The sequence below is a fragment of the Dasypus novemcinctus genome, chromosome 17 (genome assembly GCF_030445035.2).
Source record: "Dasypus novemcinctus isolate mDasNov1 chromosome 17, mDasNov1.1.hap2, whole genome shotgun sequence".
Lineage (NCBI taxonomy): Eukaryota > Metazoa > Chordata > Mammalia > Cingulata > Dasypodidae > Dasypus > Dasypus novemcinctus.
Genome location: NC_080689.1, coordinates 78,934,790 through 78,949,753, shown reverse-complemented (window position 1 = coordinate 78,949,753; position 14,964 = coordinate 78,934,790). Strand labels below are relative to the sequence as shown.

General features: G+C 42.4%; 1 protein-coding gene across 1 annotated transcript in view; it reads right to left on the bottom strand.

Annotated features, from left to right (window-relative positions):
- Nucleotides 1–14,964, bottom strand: part of KCMF1 (potassium channel modulatory factor 1) — an 87,695-nt gene that overhangs the window by 3,464 nt on the left and 69,267 nt on the right. The window contains exons 4-6 of the mRNA XM_058278998.2: nt 7,087–7,188; nt 4,473–4,647; nt 2,292–2,574 (exon numbers count right to left, since the gene is read on the bottom strand). Of these exons, the coding sequence (XP_058134981.1) occupies nt 2,292–2,574; nt 4,473–4,647; nt 7,087–7,188 (560 nt within the window). The remainder of the gene's footprint in view (nt 1–2,291; nt 2,575–4,472; nt 4,648–7,086; nt 7,189–14,964) is intronic.

The following is a 14,964-nucleotide window of genomic DNA, read 5'->3' as shown; positions in this document are numbered from 1 at the left end:
AGCCAGGATACCTACACAATGAGCCGGAAACTAGAAACGAACTGACTGATGCTTGTAGCCCCTGAGAATGATGTTTCCTCTGGAGAGTGTGATTCTAGTATCTAGAAAGGGGACTGTTTTGATCTTCCAAGGTAGTAACTAAGAAAACCCCCATTCTTGAGGGCAGATAAAACCGATGGGCCAAACTTCATTTGGCATCTAGAAGGAACTGCAAGCCTCAAACTAGGGTTAGCAAAACCAGCTGGTCCATTCCCAGAAGCCTGGAATTAGACTGGAATAGACTCCTGAACAATCACTTTCTAAAAGGTTAATCATTTGGACGCCTAAACAACTGTGTCTGTCCCTGCCATCAGTTCCAGGGCACCACATCAAAGGAATTGCCCCAGTCGAGGAAGAGACCAAAGGCAAGCCCTAGAAGCACCTAACAGCTGTGTGAGCAGGGACCAGGATTTTCTGGGGAAACATAGCAAGCACTCTCCTTGCCCTGAAGGTCCACAATGTACACTGATGTACTACCTTAAATAAATAATATGAGTCTCATTTCCCCACTGGGAATAATGCCAGTCCTTACAGAGGATCAAATGATATAATAAAAATGTGAAAATGGCCTGCAAACTCCATGTACTCTGCAAATGGGAGCACTCACTGAATGAGGTGACAGGAGCAGGCCCTCGAGAAGCTACACAACCAGGAAACCAAGAAAAGAACCTGAAGTCCACCACTCGGCACCTGGTGGCAGTGTCTAGGGCAGAGAAAAACTCCAAGGCAAGTCCACTGAGTCTGGGGCTCTAAAAAACAAACGGGCAAGGGTAGAAAGTTGACTTTTCCAAAGGGTCCTGGCAAGACATCGCTCCCACAGGCGAGCGACCTCTCAGTAGTCACACGCTGACAGGTCCCAAATGATCCCTTCTTGGCTCAGGGCCCAGTCCCAGGCCTGCTGCCCACCCTATAGGGAAGTTCCACGACAGGATGGATTCCTCGGCGGCTCTATCAGTTCTTTATGCCAAAGCAACATTTTCTGGCAATAACCAGGCACAGTTACTGACCTTGCAGAGATAATCCAAAGGTAAACTGCCCACTTGAAGCTTTTTTCTTAGACCTGTGACTGACAATGCTAATGGGTCAATGACTGGGCCTTACATCTCTAGGTCAGATACTGAGGCAGATCACACACATATCAGTATTCCACTTAATCCTCAAAACTGGTCTCCGTCAGAGGGAAGACTCACGGGACACTGACAAGAAGACAGAGGTTTGGAGAAGTGAAGTGACTTGACTCAAGTCCACCCCAGAATGTGGCTAAGCCTAGGCCTAGGTTCAGGGCTGCCCGATTCCCCGGGCCACACTCCAGACCAGAGGGCTTCCACATTTCTTATTCCACATCCTCAAGCTATTTGTAGTTATATCCATGTACCACTGTACTAAAACAGATGTTTGAGAAAAAAAAAATAGAAATAGAAATAGCTGCATTTTGGAGATAACTGATATACTATGCTATTTTCCTTCTTTTGTTTTATGGTCTCTATCTTATATTCCTCTCAGTTCCACTAAAAATACAAATTAGTTCAGAATCGGCCTCATCTCTGATGCTAGCATGCTGCTAAGTCTAAGCCTCTACTCATAGTTGCTCTTTTTAAAGTCCTTTATATTCTCAAAAGTCACAGAAGATGTCTCAGGTTTTGAGAGAGGAATATTTTCAGTTGCTAAGGGTGGTTTCAAAAGCAAAGAGAATTCTACTCCCTTCGGTAGAGCAGTTTACTTCGTATACTGAATATTATTTACCCTGTGGCAAACCATTTTTTGTTATAGTTACTTATATATGCCAACCCTAAGAACTTAAAACCAGCTTCTTCAAAAAATTCTCAGGAGAAAACCACCACTGTACTATGAAATCCTCTTTTGTACCTTTTAACATTTCAGAGTAGACTGAAAATGGCAATAAAAAGAAAGGAATGCTAACTATGGCAAAAATACACCTAAAACGACCATCTATGTAATTATACTGTGTTCAAGGTTTAGAGGCAGAATGGGAAAGAAATTCATATTACCTAATGAGATATATATGAGAATAAGAAGACCAGCATTCCTATTTTATCTACACCATATTCTTTTTCAAATTCTTTGGAAAATAGTAAATATGCAGTTTTGATGAGAAATCTGTGCGTTTTAATGGTTTGATCAAAGGTTGTTTCTAAGAATATGCAGGTGCACAAAAGAGAAAAAAATCATTTCAGATCGTGTAGTGTTAAAACCTCACTTCTCAAACAAAATTTTATTAGTAAATGAGCTACCTTGTTAAAAGAAACTGTGAGTTCTGGAGAGTCTGTTGGCTGCTTTCTGTATTAGCTGTGTTGGTTGTGGCTGTGGACTGTGTGATTGTAGTGGTGACGCTGCTTGTGTTGGTACGCCGGGTTGCGTTGCGTGCAGTCTCCAGCTGCTGCCGTGCTGCCTGGGCGTGCTGCCGTTCCAGCTGCAGCTGCATCTGCAGTTGCTGTAACTGAGAAGCGGAAGGGCCGGAAGAATTAAGTTGTCCTCCTGCAGAACGTCTCACTCCTGATAACTGAGACAAAAGCTCTGTCGACAGAGATGAAGATGATTAAAATCTGCTTAAATACCGAGGAAAAGAAAATGCTACAGACCACTCCTTTACTGCACTGCAAGCAGGTAAGTATCCATGGCAACATACGGTTTCAGCCTGGAGCACACCACCTTCCAGAGGCTGGCTGCCTCCTGGAGGCACTGGTGGTTGGGTATGGGGAATGCAAACACATGACTATTAACTCAGACACGACTATTTTTGTTTTACCCAAAGGACTTAACAGAAATTGTTTTTAAATTACATTTATTTAATGGACTAATTTAGTTATACTTTCTCTTAGTATTTTAATAAAGTGGTTCATCTACTGGCCCTCACACAACACGAGCTCCCTGAAAGCAGGAAGCAAGTCTACTTTGTTTACTCTGTTTCCAGCTCTGGGAGCGTGGCCCAACACACAGTAGGCTCTCAAACATTTATTTAAAAATTGAACTTTTAGAGTGACTCCAAGACACCCGGGCCATTTCTAACTGTGGTCCTTGAACACCTGCCTCAGCCTTCCCCACTGGTGGCTCGCAATTAGGCTGATCTGCTCCTGACTGTCCAGGATCTTTACGGGCCTCTTTGCCCAGACTCTCGTTTCCATACGGTTGTAGTCATTAGAGTACATGGACCCTCTGGCCTTGCATTCTCACTTCCGTACAGTACAGTAATTGCTTGTCGGGGACCTCACAGACATTCCCAGACCAGCCAATACTCTTCACTAATAAACCCATCAACAGGGTGGGCTTATTTTCTTGCTAACTGTTGCTGCATCCCAAGGGTTCTTATAACTATTCTTTAATCACTAAAAAAACTATTTTCACTGAGAAGAAAAAATGAGGAAATGGAGACAATTTTTTAATTTTCAATTTTGTTCCCAGAAATTACTTTAATCTTTGGTGCCTGTGATCAAAAACAAAGGGACAAAGAAATATTAGCACAAATTAAAAAACAAAACTCAAACTCAGTTATTGGATTGTTCCTGGTGGTGGTGGTTTTGTGTGTGTGTGTTGTGTGTGGGGTGAACAAGTACATTTGGAATTGAGATATTACGATGTATACCTCACATTTTTTAGACTATTTTGTAGAACTGTTCTCAGGTTATACAACAGATTTATACTTTCTGATGTTTCATGGGCTTCTGGCAAGATACATCAAGGCTTCCAGACACCATTCTACCATTAAGCCACATTTGAAAACTAACGCTTTAAAGCCTTTCAGACTTTCCAGATGCTGACCACCTGTTGGCCTGGTGAATCTTGCAGATTCTCAGGCTACAGTGATTTCTGACATTTTATTCCGACTTCCTAACCCTGTGCTCTCTGTAGCCTTCCCAGTTTTGTGATGCACTGAAACCAGTGACTTAGCTGTCAACTACATGTTAGATGTTGGCTTTTTTGTTTTTTAAAAAATAAGATTTTCCCCAAACTATTAAAGTATGTACTTATCAATATATTTCATGACAATATAGTTTCAAGACAAGTACAGGAAATTCCTCCTTTACTTCCTTCCATGAGAAGGGCTTCATGTTTTTTAATTGTGTCAATTACTTTTTTAAGAAACCTGTGTACTTGAGGAGGTTCAATCATTGAATTTTGGAGGTCCTCCAACTCTGTAATTCATGATTTTCTTGGGCTTCAAAGAAGGCCACAACTATAACATAAAGCCATTTCTTAATGATCACATGCTAAGTACTTGAAGAAATTTTGAGTAACAGTATGAAGTGCTTTTTGCTGATTATCTGCTTTTAAGGTATTTTACACTTGGGAATTTTATGAAGGAACATGGAAGTGTGACTAGGGAGTAAGAACAAAAACTCCACAAACAAAATTTTAATCCACCCTCACCTACCCCACCCCCGACAATTTCCTTTATTAATGTGTGACTAACTTACCAGCTATGGGATCCATGGCTTCCCTATTGCTTGGAGAATATGAACTCTGAGAAGAAGAAAGTCCACCAGTAGAACTGCTAGTAAAGTGCATGTTTGACCTACGAGCACGAGGACCTCCTAGTCCCCGGCCAGGGTGAAACATTCTACGTACATGTCGAACACCACTCGATTCATCATGACCCGAAAGTTAAGAAAAAGGCCAAAGCAGTTCACAGAAAGGGAAAAAAAAATCACTAGAGCCCTGCTACATAGATGAACAGATTTACTAAACTGCAAGCATTATAAAATAGTACATTAAATTTAGAATGCGAATTTCCCAAGACCAAAAACGACACTCAGATAAAAAGCAATGTGAGAGTATGTGTGTATTATGGGTGTGTTTTCAGAGGGACATAAAGTTTCTCCAGGTGGGGAGAAAGGTCTCCCCAGGCTCCAGCCACATGGTCAGAGGGACACAGCCAGGCGAGGTCGAAGGCATTCCATGGCCAGGCACCAAGGCGAGTCACTCCCTTGTCCTGAGCTCCGGACTGAATCTCAGACAATTCTTCAAGGTCTTTTCCAATGCTGCTGAGAAGCAGCAAAAAAAGCGACCTGAATTTTCTGCGTAAGGGGACACAGAGAACACCATCACGTCCATCAGGAAGTCCAACTCTCAGCGGCCTCAGCCACCTCAGGTAGTGCGTGTGGAGTGGGGGGCACGCTGACCCAAGTCCTGAGCAGCAAATAGCCACCAAGGCTCAGGAAGACCACCTCCTGTTTCTACACAGGGAAACGTGTGGGAAAAGGAGGGCAGAGCAGGGCAAGACTTCTGCTACAACCAAGCAAACACAAGAGCTCTGTAATGCAGATGAACTCTTGTGCTGGCCTCCCAGGTTTTCAGCTGATGGTTTTGGAGTCATTTACTGACAGGGTAACTGGCCACTCTGATGCAGGCTGCTTCACTGTGGAATCTGTGGCGATGGCTTGGGATCTACAGAGAGTGATACTGTAATCACTGTATTTTGTCACTGTTTAAAAAGGAGCTCCATATGAAGTGGGCTTTAAGAATTCCATCAAAAGAGTGAGAAAGAAAAGCTTTACGGTGCCTAAGAGGTTATACAGAAGACACCTCCGATGTCAAATAAGGTTACTACATAGCAACACTTGGAGAGCCTAAAAAATGAGTGTTTTCAGGATAACGGCTGTGCCAACATTTTGATTTCTAGAACTTAATACTTGTTAGGAATCGAAAATGTAACTTTATATTTAACACAATTTAATCTTTCTTTGGTAACTAGATTCTTAGAAAAAGCTCGTGAAAACTGATGTAAATGATGTCAAATATTCTACTGAATGGATACTGATGTCTCCAGAGGCCCTTGAACTTGCTGAAAAAGTCCAGGATATCTGCTTGGTTTTAAGATTATCTGCCCAGTTTCTCAATGAAGATGGAGTGAAGTATGGATCAAGCATAACTTTCTGGGTATTGTATAGGATTCTTTTATACGAAATACACAGTGACTCAAAGGCTTAATTAAGTATTCCTGACCCATTTGGTTTTCTAATTTTTAAAAAATCACTGCTTTCGTCATTGTACTTTTCATGTCCTCTGCACTTAAGGGGGGTGGTTTCCTTTCTCAGGTTGGTCCCCTGAGATCTTTATCTTTCCATTAGTTTCTCTTTATCTTCCCCTATATCTATAGGGCCATTTTCCAATGAGAAATTCAGGAATTATAATCATAGGATGGGGTTGTAGGACTGTCTAGAAAATCACCAACCTAGTTTCTTTCCCAGCAGGCCTAAGGTTGAATTATGATGGCCAAAGAGGAAATCAGAAGACTCAAATACAGTTGGCAGAGAGAAAAGTTCTGATTAGCCCTCGAATTGCTTCAAACTGCAGTGACCACTGACACCTTTAATGTAAGAACAGAACCCTAACATGGAATAGTTTCAGGAAAAAACAATTTATAATCTGAAACCAGAAGCAATGGGTCTACAAAATTAAATGCTCTTGTGGGCTGCTAATCTCTTGGGAGAATATAGGGAAGAGCACAAGGAATTTTCGAGAAATAGGCCTGGAAAGAGAATGCAGAAATCCAAGTGAGAAAGGAACACAGAGCTGGACTTGGCCTCACGCTGTTCCATCCAGGGGCCAGGTAGTGAAAGGGACCCCAGAAGGGCAAGGAGATCCAAAACGCACACTGGTCCCTCCATCCCGGATGCTGGGCGCAACAGGGGAAGAGAGGGTAAGCAAATAAACCCTCCTTTTATTTAATTAGTTAGATTTTAATCTGGAGTAACATTTTCCTCCTTCAGATGAAAACATCCTCCAGGGGACACAAGACCTGATCAAACTTTAGAAAATCTATGAGTGTGATAACCTAAAGAAAAGAGGCAGGGCAGGTCACCTTTTACTTAATGAACAGGATTTCCGTGGCAGTGACAACACAGAGAGAGAGCTATCAGAAAGGGCATCTCAACGCTATTAGGAAAAGGCCAAATAAATAAATCAAAGTAATTTGGAGATCAGTTTTTCTTTCTTTGGGGATACTGTCCTTAAAGATAATAAAAATAAGGTGTTAAACAAGCAAACACACACACAGCGTCCTTCCCTTCCTGTCTCTTAAAAGGATATTAAATCTCTAGGGGCTCTGTGCTCCAGGGTAAGATGAGCTGCGAAGTCGTCCGTGACGTGATTCGGATCGCCTCCAGGTAACGCCGCGCAGATCGGACAGATCTGAAATCAGAGCACAGGAAACAGCTTTAATAAGTGAGCACTGGTTGGAAATCTGCATGGACCAGTGTTTTACTATAACCCATTACTATCAGCAAATCTGAAAAAGGTAAAACACAGTAGATTCTGAGCTAGTGACCACTAGTGGACTAAACAAAACCTGCAGTACACCAATGCTTCCACTCACTGCTAAGACAACCAGGCTGTGCTGGGAAAAGAGAAGTGCAGAAACGCTCTCAGGATCAGACACAACTGTTCTTGACAGTTCAAACTTGGATCTCCAGAAAAGCCTTCTAACAACCTCACTAATTCATTTGCGTGGTCTAGTAAAATAGGTTCTATTAAAAGATGCACTATTCAGGGCACACTCCCCCCAAACCAGAATTACAGCCCAATCCCCAGAGAAGAGAGGAGAGATTGCGTTAAAACACAACTGTGCAAACTTGTATATTATGAATGTGACAGTGAGACAGTGGTTACTGCAGCTATGCAAATGTGCTCTGCAAATTCATGAATGGGGTTTCCAAGGGGTAGGGGGAAGTGGGAGGCTGCTTTTGGAACCTGATTTTCCAGACCCTTTTCATGCATTATCATCTCACCTAGCTGTCTTGTAAACCCTTAGAGAGATGCAGGACAGACAGTATGGTTTGTCTCTGATTTGGGAACTGTGACCAGACCTCTGACTAACTTAGAATGGATAGGAAATGAGCTCTAATTATTTAAAAATAAAATAAACAAGCCAGTTTAGATTTTTTTAAAGAGTCTTCATTTGTAATCATGATACTCAGTGCATCAAAATAGTGTCCCCCAAAATTCATGTCTACCCATCACCTCAAAATGTAACCTTATTTGGAAGTAGGGTCTTTGCAGATATAGTTAAACTAAGATGAGGTCCTACTGGATTAGGGTGGACCCTACATCCAATGACTGGTGTCCTTGTAAGAAGAAGGGACACCCAGAGCCTCAGAGAAGACGGCCACGTGATGAAGGTGGAAGCAGCCAGGAAAGGTCCCTCACGGGGCCTGCACGGCACCACGGCCCTGCCCACACTGGCATTTCAGATCCTGGCCTGCAGAGCTGTGAGAGAAGCAATCTTTTATTAAAGCCACCCAGTTTGTGGTAATCTGTATGGCAGCCTTAGGACACTAATATACTGAATTATGTACAGTTTTGTTACAATACCATAAGGTTTTATATAAAGGTATCTTCTTTCCAAAATGTCTCCCTTTAGACTGGCCTTTGGATAAAATCTATGCACAACTTGAACTGTGGCCAGATGGCTGCAGAACCTTCAATTTTTGGAGGCTACATTTTAATGTTCTTAGTGAGAAAGGTCTCTTGATAATGTGCATTCTGCGAAGGAAGACAGAATGGGGAAGTGCAGCTATCAAACATTAAGACTGCCCTAATAAGATTAGAAATTAGAAAAGCGCTTTTGAGACAGGATGTAAAATAAAGAAATTCAAGACCATTCATTATTGTACATCAATTTCAGTTCTATAACTCAAATCCTTTAGAATTCATGGTATGTAACTGCTAAGATGACAGGATGAAGGTCTTTAGAACTGCTTAATTCAGAGAAAAATAATACCAAAAAACAAACAAAAAAACACAAACCACCCAAACAACAACGACAACAACACACCTCCATAATGACTAGGGATAAAGAATTACTGAGGATAAGGAATTATTGGTGTGGGAGAATCACCCAATTTGGAAGCTGGCACAAAAAAAATCAATAGACTAGATTAGAACCAAGCAAAAGAAGTTGCCATTCTTGGGCTGCGTTAAGCTAACTCAGATTAATTCAGTCTTGGGAAGCTAAACAAAGCTCCCCTGCTGGTGAGACCAGAGGCCTGGTCATCTTTTAAGTTTTACATTTTACACTTAGCAAGCTAACTGATGTTTCAGCATAAACATCATAGCACAGTGACCAGTTACTCTGGTAACTAAAAGATGCACTGTCTGAGAAGAATGAAGAGACAAGAAGAGGGGAAACAAACAGAAGACTGAGGGCAAGGTAGGTCGGAAGAAAGAGCACAGAGGCAAGGGCAGGGGCGCAGTAGACAGGAAGCCACTCTGCCACTCGGGCACAAAGGAGGACGTGAGCATGCCTCTACTCCACGCGACGGCACCTGAGATCTTCCACACAGAGGGAAGCCATTAGCTCTACAGTGACAGTCTGTCAACAATATTTACTACACTTCTACTGCCACTAATAATATCGATTATTGGAACAGGAGACTTCCATAGAACACATCCGCTTACAATTATGACAACTTGTCAACATTAAGGCTTACTGAACTGGCCTTCAGTTGGTGTTTTCTCAATTTGGTTAAGAATATACATCATCTGGAGCACTTGTTAAAAATTTATTTTCCTAGGCCCCTGCCTCTCTCTCTCTCTCTCACACACACACACACACACACACACATTTATTTAGAGTATTTGTAGGTTTACAGAAAAACCATGCAGAAAGTACCAGGTTCCCATACTCAAGTGATTCTTCTAACTGGGTGAGTTTGGCATATACAATGGTGTTGGCAACTTCCACGGAATGAAAAACTATAAATATTCCCATTATATGAAACACCAATTTTTATTGTTACTTACAAAACAATAACAAATCCTTGTTCACAACTGTTCCTGCTCTTCTCAGTCTTGTCCTGGCTACCGCTCGAGCCCTCCTGCTCTGCTTCCTCTCGCCCGAGGGCCACCCTCAACCTTGCTTTTCATCTGCAGCCCTCCAGGAAGCTTCTGTCAGTGTACTGAGAGGAGATCCCACCCCGAGAACACACAAGTGTGCCCATGCGGTCCCGGTGCAGGAATGCCTGTGAGCAACCAGTCGGTGCATTTTATTTTTTTCCTTTTGAGGTACTGGGGCTAGGAATTGAGCCCGGGACCTCATAAGTGGCATGGTGGCACTCAACCACGAAGCCATACTGGTTCCCCTGAGGTGGTTTTTCCATTTGTTTGCTTCTCTTTTCTTAGGAGGCACCAGGGACGGAATCTGGAACCTCCCGTGTGGGAAGAAGGTGCGCAACAGCTTGAGCCACGTCAGTTCCCCAGTGTCTTTTTTTTTTTTTTAAGATTTATTTTATTGACTTATCTCTCCCCACCCCCTCATTGTTTGCACTTGCTTTGTTCATCGTGTATTCGTCTTTCTTTTAAGAGGCACTGGGAACCGACTTGGGACCTCCTTGTGGTATGCGGGAGCTCAATTGCTTGAGCCACATCCACTTTCCCAGTGCACTTTTTAGTGCCAAGTTGTTAGTGACGTCTAGAACACGCCCTCTGAAGTCCTAATTCCATATCTGGATGCCACGTCACTGCTAAAGGTACAAACCGTATCCCCCCATGAAATGGGGTACACATATTTATTTTAAAAAATCATTTAAGGCCAGCATGCTTGGTTTTTGTATTTAAACAAGAGTTCCACACATTCTTCCCTATCAGGCCCAAGTGCATTCGGATCTGCTCCAGGCTCTTTCTTAAGCACATACAATCATCCCAGAAGACATTCTCTCTCTGGGTCCTGTGTGGAGCTTTAACAGTGATGGAGGGAAGCGGACTTGGCCCAGTGGTTAGGGCGTCCGTCTACCACATGGGAGGTCCACAGTTCAAACCCTGGGCCTCCTTGACCCACGTGGAGCTGGCCCATGCGCAGTGCTGATGCGCGCAAGGAGTGCTGTGACACGCAGGAGTGTCCCCGCATGGGGAGCCCCACGCGCAAGGAGTGCGCCCCATAAGGAGAGTCGCCCAGCGCGAAAGAAAGTGCAGCCTGCCCAGGAGTGGTGCCGCACACACGGAGAGCTGACACAGCAAGATGACGCAACAAAAAGAGACACAGATTCCCGGTGCCACTGATAACGATAGAAGCGGATACAGAAGAACACACAGCAAGCAGACAATGGAGGGGGTGGGGGGGAAGGGGAGAGAAATTAAAAAAAAAAAGTGATGGAGGAGGAGCTAAGTCCCATGATAAGATGGCACAAAAAAAACACCTGTTTATCTGACCAGCATATAACCTGGCTTTAACCAAAGCAAGACTACAGCGCTGTAAAGAGATTGGTCTTTCTCCAAAATCCTCCCATAGATCCTGAGGAGGAAGGCTGGTTCTTGCCACAAAGCTGAGCCACTCTGAGCCATCTGCTCAGAGCACCTGGAGCTGCCCTGAACTAGGATTCTGGGACACCGTGCTTCTTAACAGCAAGCATTTCAGTGAAATGAGTGCCTTGCAAACTGGCATTTCTTGTTTTAGTTTGCTAAAGGCTGCTGGGAACAATGTACCAGAAAAGTGTTGGCTTTTACAATGGGAACTTATTAGGTTAAAAGCTTACAGGACTGAGGCTGTGGAAATGTCTACATCAAGGCATCATCTGAGATGCTGTCTCACTGAAGGCTAGCCGCAGGAGATCCTGGACTCCTTCCAAGGGACGATGCACACGGAGGCATCTGCTTCTCTTCTGGGTTTCACGGCTTCAGTTTCTGGTTGCTCCGTCTATGGCTTCCTCTCTTCCAGGTTCCTCTCTCAGCTTCCGGACTCCTATTCTCCATGTCTGTGGCTTTTTGCACTGTATGTTTTCGGTCCCCCTTTTATAAAGGACTACAGCAAGAGGACCAAGACCTACCCTGAGTCACACCTCACTAAAGCAATCCAAACTCAGAGCCCTCCCTCCCCAAACTGAATCCAATCCAATCAAAGGGTCCTGTACCCACAGGAATGGGTTAGCTTCAAAAACATGATCTTTTCTGATCCATGAAAAGCTTCAAACTGTCACAGGTACTGAAGTACTAAATCGATATATCCTTTTATTTCTTCAATGTATTTCTTGATCCAGGAGAAACATTTTTCTTTGGAGAATATCGTTCAAAAGCTGTTATTTCCTACATAATCTTTCACTGTTCCCTTTGGGGACACAATTGTTTGATATATCAATTCTCTGGCAAGGATGATCTTGTAATGAGCAACATGGGGAAGCAGATGTGGCTCAAATGACCATATAGGAGGTCCAGAGTTCAGTACCCAGGGCCTCCTGGCCCGTGTGGTGAGCTGGCCCACGCACAGAGCTGCCGTGTGCAAGGAATGCTGGGGCCATGCAGGGGTGTTCCCCGTGTAGGGGCGCCCCACACGCAAGGAGTGCGCCCCACACGAAAAGCACAGCCTGCCCAGGAGGGGTACCACACACACAGAGAAGTGATGCAGCAAGATGACTCAAAAAGCGATGTAGAATCTTGGTGCCACCTGACAAAGAATGCAAGTGAACACAGAGAGCAGATAACGGGGGGGGGGGGAGGTGATAAGGAGAAATTTAAAAAATGGCTTCTTTGTAATCTCTGTCCTTTTGTGGATCCATACTGATCCACATAATCATTATGGCTAGGCACATCCCGTTTTCAAAGAACTGCAGGGCCGCTCAACCCCTCCCCCTTGCCCTTCCTAATCAACAGCCTAGGTGGGACAGGAGTGGGAGAAAGCAACACCATTCCCCTGTTTACTTACTCCTTAACTATTTATTTACTGTTCATTAAATCAAGGGGATGGATTTTCTTATTTTATTTCCTACTATTCCTCAAAACAATCAATGCCTTAACATGTCCTCCACCCCACTGTGCTTCATCTCAACACTGGTCTTAGTTTGTGCTGTCTACTCCTTCAGAAAAATGATTTTCCCTTCCCTTTCTATGCACTTTTCAAAATCACTTACTTTTCCAGGCCTAGCTCAAGTCACAAAGCGTTCTTTGACTGCTTCCTAGTATCCTCTAATTGTGCCAAATGAGCTAGTTTGGTCTTTAGCCATGCCATGAAGTCTACATATTTAGAAGCCATGCTTTAAATTTGTTACACTGGCAGCCATTATTAGGTCTTACTGTAAGAATGTGAAGATTTAGAAAGTAGTACTTTTGTTATCTTCACCCTACACGCATATTAAATATACTGTTCTTAGTGCTTAGAGAGAAATATCCAGAAGTCATGAATATTTGTCTTGCATAAGGCTGGTATATGTTTCCCTTTCCAAGTTGTACTTAATAGCTGGCCAGGAATTATCTAGGAATTTTCTTCTCTCATTACTCTCCTGACGGCAAAGAAAGGGGTAAGCAAATGATGAGTTCCCCTGACCCTTCTCTTTTTGTATGTTAACAACTCAAGTTAATTTTTGCTCAGGCACCTACACTTTTTCTGACATAAAAGACTTCTGCAGCCCCCATCCTCCTGTGCTCCCTTGCTTTTTGTCTAGTCATTATTTAAAAAATCTATCCTCTTCTCCCACTCCTCATCCCTAGCCCTATTTACTGCTATGAGTCAAATTATGGACTTAATCATCGTTAAAAAGTTTAAAAGAAGGACTGTCCTTGTAACTGACAAGAGGTGTTCTGAAGTTACAGGTTCATGAAATGGAGACCCACTCATTGCCATAGCTCTACTCTCTTTGGAAAAGCTCTATGTAGTTCTTTAGTCTATGAATTTGCTTTTTTCCCCAACCATAGCACAGAAAGATAAAAACACAATTTCAAGTCAAATAACTTTCCTGTGTTTATACCAGTAACTCATTTTCTCATATAAGGTTAGGTAAACTTTCCTGGCTAGCTTTGAAATGAAAGTTTACCATATGATGTTTTCTCCCAACTTATGTGCTTACTCACTCTGAGTTCCAAACCAGGTATCCAAAGAATGTTTATGAAAACAGCCTCTTTTTAAGTTGGGGTGCTTCTCTTTTATAAAGTGGTGTGTGTGTGTAGCCTGTATAAGTCTAAACAGAAATATACAAGTAATAAAAATATATTAAGTATATAACTCAGGGCTAACTTAATACTTGGGGTTATAAAAAAAATATCAAGAAATGGACATGGTTTCTGCCCACCATTAAAGTTCAAATGAACTCCATCTCTTTAAAAAATTGGGGGTTTCACTATGTTTTTTAAACCAGGGTACAGTTGAGAGAAGGGTCTCTTAGAAATCAGTTCCAGAAATACCCCATGCTTGATCTGTAAGACAGATTTTCTGATCACTTGCAATAATGGGATGGTTAATAGTGTTTCTTTTATAGAAGTGATGACCCCCCAAAAAGCTATTAGAATTTAAAGCCAAGACACAAAAAACCTTGACATATGTATATTTTAATGCATATACTAAAAAAAAACCTTGACCTTCTACTCAGCTAACCACTCCCAAGACTACTACCTCAGATTTTTGGATTTCCTACCTAATCAAAAGTAGTAGTTTTTATTTTATAACACCTGCAGATATAATCAATCTAAGACTGAACACTGGAGCTCTGCTTTGAAAACACACATAAAGCACTAGTGGAAAATTCACGCTACATAGTCAATAAGTTCCTTTTGGGCCTTTCAGAACTATCCAATTGTAGCTATTTGCACCTTGGCTGTTCATTTTGCCAATACCAGTCCTTCCAAATTTTGAGTAAGCACAGTGTTCGGCTAGATTATAATCTAATTTTCTGTTATTACAGAGGTACACTGGAATTTATAATTATGTGAGTTACTTCACATTGAATTGATTAGAATCCTCAGTTTCATTCTCCCCATTTTATGCTGAGGTTGGAAGTGTTATTTTCTTCTGAAGAGTGGTATTTAGAATGCTTTAGCTTTTATGTTTTAAAAAGCTTGATTTTCCTTACATTTTTACATGTGATTTAAAAAGTCCTAAGTAATTTAGTTTGGTTTTAAATGTTTTTGCACAGAAATTTAAATAATATGCGTGTGCTGATGTCCTCGGAATTCACAAAACCCAAAATAAAATAATTTAGTCACACTGAA